The 13625-nt window shown below is 42.0% G+C and overlaps 1 protein-coding gene across 1 annotated transcript; it reads right to left on the minus strand.

The window, feature by feature from the left end:
• Positions 1-1925: 1925 nt before the first annotated feature.
• On the minus strand, positions 1926-13071 carry GKN2 (gastrokine 2). Its single transcript, XM_061593356.1, has 7 exons — positions 13054-13071; positions 12112-12186; positions 8952-9008; positions 7455-7586; positions 6005-6115; positions 3156-3309; positions 1926-2008 (listed from the first exon to the last, which is right to left on the minus strand). The coding sequence occupies exons 1-7, from the start codon at positions 13069-13071 to the stop codon at positions 1926-1928; spliced, it is 630 nt and encodes a 209-aa protein (XP_061449340.1).
• Between the last annotated feature and the right edge of the window lie 554 nt (positions 13072-13625).

The following is a 13625-nucleotide window of genomic DNA, read 5'->3' on the forward strand; positions in this document are numbered from 1 at the left end:
AGTAGACGTGGAAAATCACTACATAAATATCTGATCCGCAGTGATAGAGAATAAGTGAAGAGAATGGAAGACTTGGTACCAAATTCCAGTGGGGTAGATTTCTAGCACATCCCTAGGTCTGACTCAGCCATCACACTCTCCTGATGTCCTGTAAATGAATAGGGCCTGCACAAGGGTCATACTGGGCCAGCTCTGTTTGTCTTCCACCCACAGTAGGATCCCGTTATCTGAGCAGCTGCCACACCTTGCTTCAGACTAGGGCTGCCTTTGCTGGGTAATCCAGGTTGGCACATGGGCCGGCGGTCAGAGTTTAGGATTCAAGTTCCTTTGCATGACTGATAAAGATGCATATGGCCAACCCATGATATCACCTTCAACCACTAAGACCTGGGCTGCCAGCACATACCCATATCACTCTTTTCTCCCTTCCCCTCTTTCTTCTCCACACAAAAACTAAGAGACAATGAGCTTGCTGGGGGAATATCTTTTGTCTAAACACCTCTACATTAGTGAGGGTTCTGATGTTTTTCAAAAAACATGTTCCTATAAAGTTATCCTGCTTTGATACATCCCACTTGAAAAATTGCTGAAGCCTCCATCCCCATTTCACATTTCATCTTCCCTTTCATGACCTCCCCACTGACTCATTCATTCATGTTTTTTAAAAAATGAGGTTGTCACTGTGCGCAACCAAGGAAATGCCAACAGCAACACCCACCAGACAGTGAAAGTTAACCTGCAAGAACCAATTGCCAGTATCCACAACTGCAATGGGCTGAATGGATGGGATGGCGGTCTAGGAGTATCACAAGGCAGAAAACAGCAACTAGTAATCCACACCCTCCTACTTATGGATAGGTCCACATATATAGAGATGTTTGCATTTATACTTAAAACCTGGGTATGAGTGTCTGCTTTGTTGTATTTTATAGGGCCTTTTTGCTACAAGGTTGTTTCGGAAGAGGGTTTGTGTTGCAGCAGTGATGGATTTACAGATATTCCCAAGTGTGGAGAGACTCCGCAATTTCAGAAGGCACAAGGTATGATGCAACAGAACAACCCGGCAATTAATCCCATTACCTATAAATCCATTGCTGAAATGGGAAACTCAGTAGCCATGTATTCTATGACTCTACGTATTTTTGTATATATTACTTGGCTGGAGAACTGGATTGCAAAATCTGAAGAAGTGCAAATTTCAAAGGATGGCTGGGTTTCAGTTCACATATTGTTTTGGAAAGTGCCAACTGGGTAGGTTCACCTGTACATGCAAACTGAATTGAATTTCTTCCTCAATCCTAGTGACAACGCTTATGGGAAAGAGAATGCTATTCCTATAGCATGTTGAAGTAGAGAGAGAACTGTCACTTGTGTTTTGTTTAGCAAATAGCTAAAGATGCCTCAGTGGGCCCAGGTCACTTGAAGATGTTTTCTTAAATGAACATTGACAGCTTTTGATGCTGCACATGCATCACGGTGAGTGGGGGCTAAATGCTAGAGTAAAAGGGTGAGTGGGGCTTGGAATGCAGCCAGGAAAAGGGACATTTGGGGCAGCCTTGATTTTGGGGGGAACTAATGATGCTTTAAAGACTAGCCTGTCCATTTGGAGGTTTGCCTGATCCCCTATATTTGGCTTCCATATTTGTAATTAAGCACTTTCACAAAAATACCATCTATCTCTAATACTTTTTTCTTCCTTGGAAGCTGACCCGCAAAAATCTTCCCCCAGGAAGCAGAGTGCCAAGGGAAGGATCTTTTTAAATGATTTGGAAAATAAGAAGCCAAGGGGGGGTCTGGAAAGTTGCTTTTCTTTATTAGTTGCTCTTGGGTTGGGCTGCAGCATTCAAGTGAAGCACAAGGGAGTCTGAGAACATTCACAGCGAGGCAGAAAGCTGGAGCACGGAATCCTGGGAGGTTCAGAAGGTCTACAGGTTGAGATTTCCACAAATGCTAATACCCAAAATGCCAATGATACCTGCTTTGGCACAGCCACCGGCATGTACTCCACCTAGATGAGAGATAAGAAATACAAATTGGTTGGTATGGATGGATGGATGGATGGATGGATGGATGGATGGATGGATGTTAAAACAAAATCATCTCATTCAAGTGCTTGAAAGAATTCTTAGTTTATTTCAGTCTGGTGCTTTCCAGACTTTTTGGAGTCTAACTTCAGCCAGCTTATTTTTAGTCTCTATACATTTATGCACCTTATAGTATAGATTTATTAATTGCTATGTTTTATGCTTTGAGTTGGATTCCTGCATTGAGCAGGGGGTTGACTCAATGGCCTTATAGGCCCCTTTCAACTCTACGATTCTATGATTCTATGTATTTTATAATATATGATCAAGCTGCTAGGAACTGTGTGTATTTGGGTTGCTGGTTATATTATGGTTGAAATACGATTGCACTGGTTTATTACATTTGTCATTAATTGATATGTTTTAGTGATTGATAATTTGTTTTATGATAACAAAAATGTTATAATGTTCATATAATCAAACTGAGTTATTTGTTGGATTTTCTTGTTATGCTTTAAGTGTATATGGAAAAACAGCATACAAATATAATAATAATAATAATAATAATAATAATAATAATAATCCTTTCCACTAGTCTGTCAAGTTCACACTTTGTTGCCTTCAGCTAGTGATCTCTAGGTTCCAACTAATTGAAAATGGAAGAAGGTTGAGAATCTTGTCATCTCTTAAGGATGTTAAGGCTGTAGTCCTATGCCCACTTACCTGGTGATAAACCCCATCACTCATTGGGGATTATTTCTGGGTAGACTTGTACAGAATTGCACTATATGATTAAGGAGTTAGTGAGGTGGTTCTGTGTGGTGTAGTGGTTAAGGTGTTGGACTACGACCTGGGACACCAGGGTTCGAATCCCCACATAGCCATGAAGCGCACTGGGTGACCTTGGGCCAATCACTGCCTCTCAGCCTCATGAAAACCCTATTCATTGGGTCGCCATAAGTTGGAATCGACTTGAAGGCAGTATATCCCTTCAGTAATCATTCCAGAAAATCTGTCATCCCAGATTGCAGAGCTCTTTCAATATAGTTTAATCTGCATTTCAGCATTTAATAATTCTGGACATTCCGAATCCAGATGAAGTAGATATTTGGTTAGATTGTGAATACTTACTCTCAACTTTTTCAGCTTTGTAAACAGGCACGCTCTTGCAGAGTTTCTCGATTGAACTGCCAAAAACAAGCCACTCCCTGATTTCTCCAAAGAAAGAGTCACTGGGTTCATATTTCGCCCACACATTTCTTGGGGACATTATTTGATGCATCATCTAAAAGAAGAACATGTTAATTCATTCATTCATTATTTGATTTATATCCTGCCCTTCCCCCCAGCAGGAGCCCAGGGCAGCAAACAAAAGCACCAAAAACATTAAAACATCATAAAAACAAACTCTAAAACACATTAAAACAAAACATCTTCAAAAACGTTTCTTAAAAAAATCTTTAAAAACATCTTCTAAGATTAAAAACATTTTAAAAAAGAAGGTATTATTTATTCATTATGCATGTTTATGAAGTAACTATTTCCAGAGGGGCATCTATGTTCACCTGCTGCAGCAACAACAACAAAGTTGTTTAAGCCTAACAAATTTATTGTGACGTAAGCCAGCCTTACCTATTCTGATGCCCTCCAGGTGTTTTGGACTACAACTCCCATCAGCCTCAGCCAATGTGGCCGTATGATTCTGGGGCAGATGGGAACACAGCCTTGCTGGCTGGAGTTGAAGGGAGCTGCACCTTAGTTCAAAATAGATGGAGGGCACCAGAATGGGGAAGGCTGGCATGAGTGTTCATGGTCTTGACTCTAGCCCAAGAGGAAAGCATGTGCCGGAATAACTTTCCTAGTTTTTAAGTTGCTGCAGGATCCTCTCTTGTTTTTTCAGGAAGGGGAACTAAAGAACTGAGACAAACAGTGGTGGCAAGAAATTAAGACCTTGGCCTTATTGACAAATCTAGTCCTCAAATCCGGCAGGCACCGACACGGCTCTCCTTGACCCCCATACGGCTCTTCGGAAGCAGGGCGTCTGATATAGCAGAAAAGATTCCGCTGAGTTAGGTTCACACACTGTGTTTCATTAATTTTATTCTTATGATTTTTTAAATTGTTATTTATTGTTACCTGCCCTAATATTTTGCAATTATCGGCAGGATATATATCTTTAAATAAATAACAATGAACAGTGTCTGGATTGTATACCCATCAAGAGTTCTTAAATTTGAAATGGTTGATCTAACAAGAATATATAACTTGTCAATGTGATCAGCCTCCATATCAGAGGACTGGAAAGTGGCATATAGTACTAAATTTTGAAAAGAGATCTATGGTTACCACAAGACTATTTGCTAATATTACAAATGGAAGTTTATTACAAACAGGCCAGGGACCCCACACTATTTAGAGACCTGAACAGTAGACATATACAAAAAAAGCTTTACACCAACTAGAACAATTAAGAGTCCTCTCTCCTCCACCACCACCACCATTTTAACTATTCCAGGGTTCCATACCCATTGAATCCCCTTTTGTCCCAACTTGGGGCAATGTTAGGCACTTGGTGCTGCCATCTTGGATTATTTCTTTCTTCTCTGTGTTTGGTCCTCATTTTTAATATGCTCCCAAGAATTGCAGGCTTGCTGCTCTTCAGCCATTCAATCATTCCTAAATATTCCTTTCTGTCACTCCAAAGAACAAGTTGTGTCATGCTATAGCGTGTTCATTGTCATGCCTCAACCAGTGGATTCCTAATCATAGGATGACTTGGAGCCCCTGTTACTTAGCAAAGCCCAGGACCTGACTAGATATGGGGTAAAGGAAGAGTCAGGACTCTTGGACCAGGCATCCAGGGGACCATCTGTGCAGCAGAGAGTTCAGCCTCAGAACCCTATTAAAAATGAGGACAAAAGCTGAGGCTGAAAAGGCCCCGAGCCAGCATGAGCAACAGTAACAACAAATGGAAAACTGCCAGACTTTGGGGCAAGAAGGCAAGGTTCTCCTCATGAGCAGACCTCTCTTTGACACCAGCTGATGGAATTCAGCTGGACCCTGGGTGTGGTTCCAGCAGCCCTGTCTCAAAAGCCTCAGTACCAGGCTAGAAGAGCTACTAGGACAATGCTTTTCCACCAGTCCTTGGATACCGTGCCTGAACTATTGTCTCTGTGTGGCCTGACTACGTCTCCTGACCTTGCCTTTGCCTGAACTGCTAGCCGCTTGCCCAGTCTCTCACCTACTTGTGGGCCTTGTTGTGGACACTCTCCAGCTGGGACCTGATCTGAAACGTGACAATCATGCTGCTTTTAGTTTTCTTCCAAAGGAGGGCTGAGCAGTGTTTGGTGGAATTAGAATCTCGTCGTCTCTAAGATTTGAGAAGCTGGATTCTGGTAACTGAGGGCATATGCTCCCTGCCATCATCAACTAGGATAGTCTTGGCCTTGGCTGGCTCTTGAGGACTAACCAGTGTTTTCTTCTGTTCCTCCGCAGTGATCCCCGGCCTTTATTTTTGTTCTTAAGTCATTGTCATTTCTACTGAAGCCATTAATAGAATTAATGTCTATTACCTTCATTGGGGTCTATTCTGAGTACGACTGGCATTGAATACCACCTCAGGATCTGAGACCCAATTTGAGGATAAACTTACCCTGAAGCTTCTGGCTGACTGACTGCTGTTGGATTTCTTTAGACTGTAAGCTGCTGTCAGACTAACTAGTCACTTCAGTGCTATCTGATGTGTGGGGCCATCATATGTACTCTACAGACTTAGTTTGCTGGTCACTGCCTCTCCCCTGGGAACTATAGTTATGTGAGAGGGAACTACACATCACTAACTGAACTTCCAGTTTTGTCACTAAACTACAATTCCCAGGATCTTATGCGGGAAGCCTTGAGCATTTTAAGCGTATAAACCAAATATACATGTATAGCATGGACACTTCAATAGCGATGTCTCTGATGAACTCTCCAGTCACCTGTTTCTCATACGCTAACCGTCCAATTTCTTCCAGCTCTGGAATGTAGCCTTTTTCCATCTTCATGACAAAGCAGGCTCGTCGGGAAAAGAGCCTCGTGGCAATGTACCCCTGTCAATGAGCATAATAAGATTAAAATGCTGGCCTTTGTGAGATTCCTTACCCTTGAGATTCATCAGCTCTGACTCTGAACTAAAGAGGCATTTGGAACTAATGTAGCAAGAAAGACTCCTTGTGAGATCATTGACCAATTTTATGAGAGATCTTCAAGTCCATTTGAATGTCCTGCAACCAATTATTTACCTTCATATATTAATTTTACTCTCAAACACTTTGTCAAGAAAGACCCACCCCAATGAATACTGATTTCAAAGGCAATGAAAGGTGACCAGTGATACATTTGTTGAATCCACATTTCAAATGTGCATCATTCAAATAAAAAATGGCCGTCTTCTGTGTTACAAGCTGTGTTTGTCTACAAATTTTTAAAAAACCAAATTATTGGTGGCAAAAGGGGCCTAACTGTCACTTGTGAAAGTGGTTTATGAGACCCTAGGCCCAAGTGCCTCCCCTCCATGTTGTATCAATGGACTCAAAGGGTTCTTTAATGCTGGAAAACCAATATGTAGGTTGAATGTTAAGCTAGTTTATTTTACAGTTTAGAGCAAAGAAAGCCATTCATTCTAAAGTGTGAATGGGTTTGACTGACCTTAAACAAATGCCTCAGAATGTGACTATTCAAGCCATTTTTTAGTTTGTACGTCGCCTAGAGTGGCTTCGGCCAGATAGGTGACACAAAAATTAAATTTATTATTATTACTATTTTCATCATATTTTACAATGTCGGTCTGTTTGCCTGTCATCATCTTGAAATAAGCTTATTTTAAATAGATGATACTTGGATGGATGGATGGATGGATGGATGGATGGATGGATGCGCAGTAAGAAAATGTTTCAGCCTAAAATTTAGGTTACTCTAAAACTTGATAATGGAGAATTAAGTGTTGCTGTCTACATAGAACAACCAAATGGTGTAATTTATTTCTTTATTTGTTACCTGCATTTATATTCTGCCTTTCTTCCATCATGGAACCCAAGGTAGCATTCATGTGGTTCCCAGGCATTCTCTCGCCTAGGTACTGACCAACCCTGACCTGCTTGGATTCAGCATGCCTCAGGCCCATAGCCTGCTGTCACCTGGGCTGGTTTTGCAGAAGACTCCAGAGGGGTGTGGGTTGCTTTATTTTATTTATTTACTTATTTATATTTCTATCCCACCTTTCCTCCAAGGAGCTCAAGGTGGCATACATGGGATTCTCCTCCCCATTTTATCCTCAAAAGAGCACTGCGAGGTAGGTTAGGCTGAGAGACAGAGACTGCCCAAGGTCCAACACCCTAACCATTACACCGCACTGGCTGTCTTGTTCCGAAGAGAAGCAGATCAACTTACATGTTTGTAGTCAAAAATGGTGTCAGAAGAGCAGAGACCTCCGTACACGTGGATATTTGCTACTTGCCTCTCATTATCAATGGTCACTGTTTGCTGGACATAACCACCATTGATGCTTGGGATGCTGTAGGTCTGAGCAGAAAAATATCTGAAATTGTTTAATTTTTGTCTCCTGCTCCTTGCTGAAAAGCATAATATAAGTCAAGGGCATTGCCTGCTGTTTTCATTTGATTTTTTCAAAAAGTATAATTCACTTCATCTTAAAAAAAATCAAATTGGTTAATGAGATTCACTAGAAATACATTAAATTATATAGACAATATATGCCAAAGTACACAGCAGCAGAACAGAAACCATCAAAATCATGGAAAGCTGGAACAAAAATGAAAAACACCAATAATCAACAAAAGAGGCAAATGATCTCTTTTGCAGCACCAGGAAGGAATTGAGCAGCAAAGTAAACTGATTATTGAAAGAACCAAGTTTTAATTGGGCTTCTGGCGGCACCCAGTATTGGGGGGGTGTCAGGTGTCCTCCCTGCAGAGGGCATCCCATAGTGTGAAGGTGTCCACGTCCCAGTGTCCACTTCTTTGGGCAGGACCTTGGATGCAGAGCTTGGAAAAGTTACTTTTTTGAACTACAACTCCCATCAGTCCCAGCCAGCATGGCCACTGGATTGGGCTGATGAGAGTTGTAGTTCAAAAAAGTAACTTTCCCAAGCTCTGCTGGATGTTGTTGAATGGTGTGCTTCAGCAAGTCCATACTGAGTGAGCCAGCCCTTAAGGCAGACAATTTCCCAGTTTAGGGGTTTAAACAGGCAGCATCTTAAACTGGGCTCTGAACCTACAGGTAATCTATGCAGAATGAACAATGCCAGAGTAATATTCCCTAACTGATTACTCTCTGCTAATCATATGGTGGCTGCAATTGTGCACCTGTTGATGTTTGTGGACACTTTTGAATAGGAGCCCCACATAAAGCATATTTTAATCATCCAGCCTGAAGCTGAGTAAAGAAAGAATCACTGCAGGCAGATCTGCTCTTCCCTTCTCAGGACAGGGCACAACTGGCAGTGTACTAGCCAAAACTGGGAAAAGGCTTTTCTTGTTGCCTTTGTTATCTGAGCAATGTTATCTGAGCATCTCAAAGCAGTGTCAGATCAAGGAGGCCCCCGTAAGCTGCCTCTGTCTTCACAAGGGGTGTAATGCTCTCCAAAACAAGCTGTGATTCTCAGATTAGCCAATCTATCGGTAAGTCTATTTTATGTGGATTTAGTTTAAATTGCATTTCACTTCCCCTAGTCCTGTTTTTCACAGCATTTTAGGATTTCCACTGCCTCTCTAGGATTTGATGAGAATGAAAGACCTAGCTGGCTGGGTGTCATCAGCATATGATGTACAGGGCATAAATGCAGTGGGATAAATAAAAGTCAACAGTATCACAATTTTTATTTTATTTGAATTATTGTCATGGTGAAAAAGAAATTATTCTGTTTACCTGGTAAGTGGCAAAAGCTGGACACCAGAAGAGCCCCAGAACAGCGACTACTACAGCCTGAAAAATGAGGAAAAAGCAACATTTTTGTTCAAGATACAGTAGAAGAGCAAATTCACAACTGGAAGCGCCTCCGTTTAAAGCTTTGGTTCTTAGCAGTGAATTCAAGCTAGGTGGGTGGCTTTGAAACCTGTGCTGTCTTAGAAGCCCCTCAAGCCACAAGTAAATGTATGGCAACCCTTGCATCCAGACAAGTACATACACTTTTGCAGTTGCATTCAGCCAACCAGCTGAGACAATTCTGCTGTTTTGGTGCGATGCCTTTTTTTATTTTTACTGTTTTGGTTTAGTGGAAACTGATTTGAGTTGATAGCTAGGATATTATTCAGCAAATAAACAAGCAAAACAAAACATTTAAAGTGGGCACTGCCTGTCTGAGGTCATACTGTGTACTTTTCAGATGCCACTAGAATGTGAGTGTCCTGTGAACTTTGCCATCACTGCCACCAAATGGCGACTAAAGAGAGTGGCCAGGAAACGCAGTGCCTGCTCCTGACTGGGCTGTGGCTGGTGCTGAATGGTCCCAGTATTTCACAAAGGCATCCTGTGGTTCATACAATACTGAAAATAAATAATTAAAATTTAAGGGAGTGGTTGCACAAAATATGGTATGTCATGATTATGAATACTATAGCGCTCATTCATATCCAGCTAGGAAGTTATAATGCCATTTAATATTTTCTAGAAGATTGGACTTTATTTACAGACTTTTGAAAAGTTAGATTTGTACAAGACAACATAAAATGCGGTTATTGGGGCTATGCTCTGACTGCTGGTTTTCAGTTTCTATAGCCTGTTGGCAAGGAAGAAATTGTGGGCTGTCTTTGTGCTCTTCCCTCTTTATATCTGTAAATATATATATATATTGTTTACATAGATATGTTGTTAATAGATTTCAGAGCTTGGAAAAGTTACTTTTTTGAACTACAACTCCCATCAGCCCCAGCCAGCATGGTGCTGGCTGGGGCTGATGGGAGATGTAGTTCAAAAAAGTAACTTTTCCAAGCTCTGATAGATTTGCTGATACTTTTCAACTGCATGCTGGTTGCTCCTGATTTTTATCTCTTCCCTCTTGCATTTCTACCTTTGTGATTATTTTCTGCACAAATGGTTGGATTATTTATTGCATTGAGTAGTGGGTTGCATTAAGAACTATTTGGAAAGTAAGATTTCCCTCCTCCCCTCAAGATACAGTATATTACCATATGTTGGGTCATGTTGCTAGTTTAACAATGGCTTACGTTGTCCAAAAAAAAATTAAAACTGGCCTTGAATCAAATGTGATAAAGGGCAGTTTTTAAAAAACCAATTAAATAAATAAATACTGTACTTCAAGCAAAAGGCAGACAAAGTGAGGTCACACATGTGGCCATACAGGAGAGGGCAGAGAAGTGGGAGGCAGGCCCATCTCCAGAGCCATGGAGCACCAGCCACTGGGAAATTCTCCTGCAGCCCAAACCTTATTGCAGTGAATGGCAACTGGCTCAACGCCCGTATGTGCACCTCTTTGCACAGGGGGGTTGCTGCGCTCTTAAAGATTCAGGGCACAGCTCCACAGCACAAATGTGTGTAACATTTGCAAATGCTAATTTACAAACTTTGGGAAAGGGCTATAGCTCAATGGCAGAGTCCCACGTTCTTCAAGTAGGGCTGAAAATGTCCCGTCTGAAATAGTGGAAAGCTGCTGCCAGTCAGTGTAGACGATAGTGACCTAAATGGATCAATTATCTGGCTCAGTATAAGGCAGTTTCCTGCACTCCAGTTTAATCCGGGCTTTTATTCAGAATCACGAGGGCTGAAATGTTGCTTTATTTTTCATGCAAGAGCCATAGCTCACTGGAGGAGTTCTTGTTTTGCACACAGACAAGCCTCGGGTTCAATCCCCAATGGCATCTACAGGTAAGGCTGGAGAAGACTCATAGAATCATAGAATAGTAGGGTTGGAAGGGGTCTATAAGGCCATCAAGTCCAACCCCGTGCACAATGGAGGGATCCAAATCAAAGCATTTCTGACAGATGGCTGTCCAGCTGCCTCTTGAATGCCCCCAGTGTTGGAGATCCCACCATCTCTCTAGGTCATTGGTTCCACTGTCGTATGACTCTAACAGCTGAGAAGTTTTTCCTGATGTTCAGTAGAAATCTGGCTTCCTGCAACTTGAGCCCATTATTCTGTGTCCTGCACTCTGGGACAATGGAGAAGACTGTCTGAAACTCTGGAGACCTCCAGTCAGGCAGCAGATAACACGGGGCAGGATGGACCAATGATCTGGCTCAGTATTTTCCCTTGTTCCTGTGGTAGGTCCCTGAGCACATTAAGTGGGTGGGTGGGGTCACATTGGCACTACCGTGCTTTGCAGCATGCCCAGCCACCCTGTACGGAAAAAACTTTCTTTTTTAAAAAAATTAAAAGATACAAAAGAACAGGAGATCTGGAGCTCAGTGGAAAAGACCCAGGGTTGCCCACCCAGGCTACTCCCTAACTAGGCCCTTGAGCATGTGGGGAAGTTTCTGGTGGATTGGCCCTATTCCATTAAGTGGGAGAGTGGCTGATGCAATTTTGATGGTCTTCTGTGGAACTAAAACAACCACTTCAAAGCCACAAAATGTTTCTGCTATAATCAAACTGCTATCAAAAAATTCATCCAGAGGTTACATAAATGAGTTCATTCAAAAATCCAATGATGTTCATGAAATGCGAAGTTTTAGGCAAGGAAAATGCCCATGCAATAGATTGGTGGCATATGATGCCTCCCCCCCCCTCAAGAGTTCTCAGCCTTACAAAGTCAATTCTGCAATCTCATAAGAACATAAGAACAAGTTCCTGCTGGATCAAGCCAGTGGCCCATCTAGTTCAGCATCCAGTTCTCACAGTGGCCAACCAGATGGCCCAATGGGAAGCCCACATGCAGGACCTGAGCGCAAGTGCTCTCTCCCCTCCATGTGGTTTCCTGCAAATAGTATTCAGAAGCATCCTACCTCCGACTGTGGGGGCAGAGAATGGCCACTGTGGCTAGGAGCCTCTGATATCCTTATACGCCAAGATGGGACAGATCTCATCTGAATATATCGACATTTAAAAAAAGAATGTGTGAAATATACTCACAAGTCTGTTCATTTTTCTTTCAGATAAGAGGAAGAAGCTGAGAAGCAAATGGAATAAAATTCCAGAGACCACGAACTTTTATATCTTGCCTGTAGGTGTGGGGAACATTTCACAGAAATGTGCTGTGTGCTTGGGTGACTGTATATCTATGGGACCCGCCATGGTAAACGACATTATCTGGATTTTGGGCTGTGCAGATAACCATGCCTGATAGCCTGGAGTACATTAGTCAGCTGTGAAAAACTCCAAATTGGTCATTTTGCAAATATCAGTTAACCCTTGCTAGAATGCTTGTACTTTTAATACTTGTTTGTCTGCACATCTTAACAAGGATTACAGGTTGTTATAGGGAAATGGGGACCAGTCAGGAGATGCTTCTGGAATTCTCATCTAAATTTTACCAGGATTTTGGAGTTCTGAATTACTGAGCCCTGTTTCTGGAGAAGAACCAATGCATGGAGAATATCCTGTCACAAATGTTGTTCAGAGCACCGGGCACATGCAGTGTGCTGCAGCATCCATATGATTGTTAGTATTTCTCCCCACACCTCTAAATTACTATTGTGTATTACACAGGAACAGAGGAAGCTGCCTTATAGTGAGTCAGACCACTGGTGCTCGTAGCTCAATATTGGCTGCACTGACTGACAGCAGCTATCCAGAGTTTCAGGCAGCAGGCTTCCCCTGCCCTACATGGAGATGTCAGGGATTGAACCTGGGTCTCCTGGGACCTTCTGCGTGCAAAGCAAGTACAGTGCTGCTGAGCCACAGCCCTTCTCCACTGACAAAAACACAACAGAGCAAACTTACTGTGACTAGGCAGAGTAAGTCCCATTGAGTTCAATGGAGCATACTTAACTTTCTCCCACTCAGAAGTGTATAGGATTGCAGCCTTCATGTGTGATTGCTGTACACACTGTTGTATCAAGATTTTGTTGTTACCAGTGGGTAGAAGTGCATGTGGATATCACAAAGCAACTGCACAAAAATCTACGATTCAAACATTTGCATGATTGCATCAGCACACATTTTATTTATTTCTTTAAATATTTTTAACCTACCCCCTATCCAAGAATTTCAGGGTGGGGTACACCAGTCATTAAAATCCAATAAATTCAACCACTGATAAGGACAGGAGTGGATAAACAATAAATATTCTTAAAACACAAATGACAGTCATTACAAATTAAGCAGTGAGATTGATGATTACTAAAAGCTTGACAAAATAACCAGGTTTTATGAAGAGAAGGTTGGCTCTGGGCAGATTTCAGAGAAGAGGGCATTGCACAAGTCATGATGATGGAGAAGACCCCTTCCCATTATATCACCACATAATGTGTAATACTCAAAGAGGAGCACTCAGGCAGGGCAGTAGGGGACAGGAGCGCCTGCAGCTGGTGAGGTCCCAAGTCATTTAGGGCTTTATGGGCTATCACCCTCATTTTGAATTTGGCTCAGAAATGTATTGGCAGCCCATGCCATGCTTGAAGAAAACCAGCGTTGTATGCTTCTAA

The sequence above is a fragment of the Rhineura floridana genome, chromosome 12, assembly GCF_030035675.1.
Source record: "Rhineura floridana isolate rRhiFlo1 chromosome 12, rRhiFlo1.hap2, whole genome shotgun sequence".
NCBI classification, from domain to species: Eukaryota; Metazoa; Chordata; class Lepidosauria; order Squamata; family Rhineuridae; genus Rhineura; species Rhineura floridana.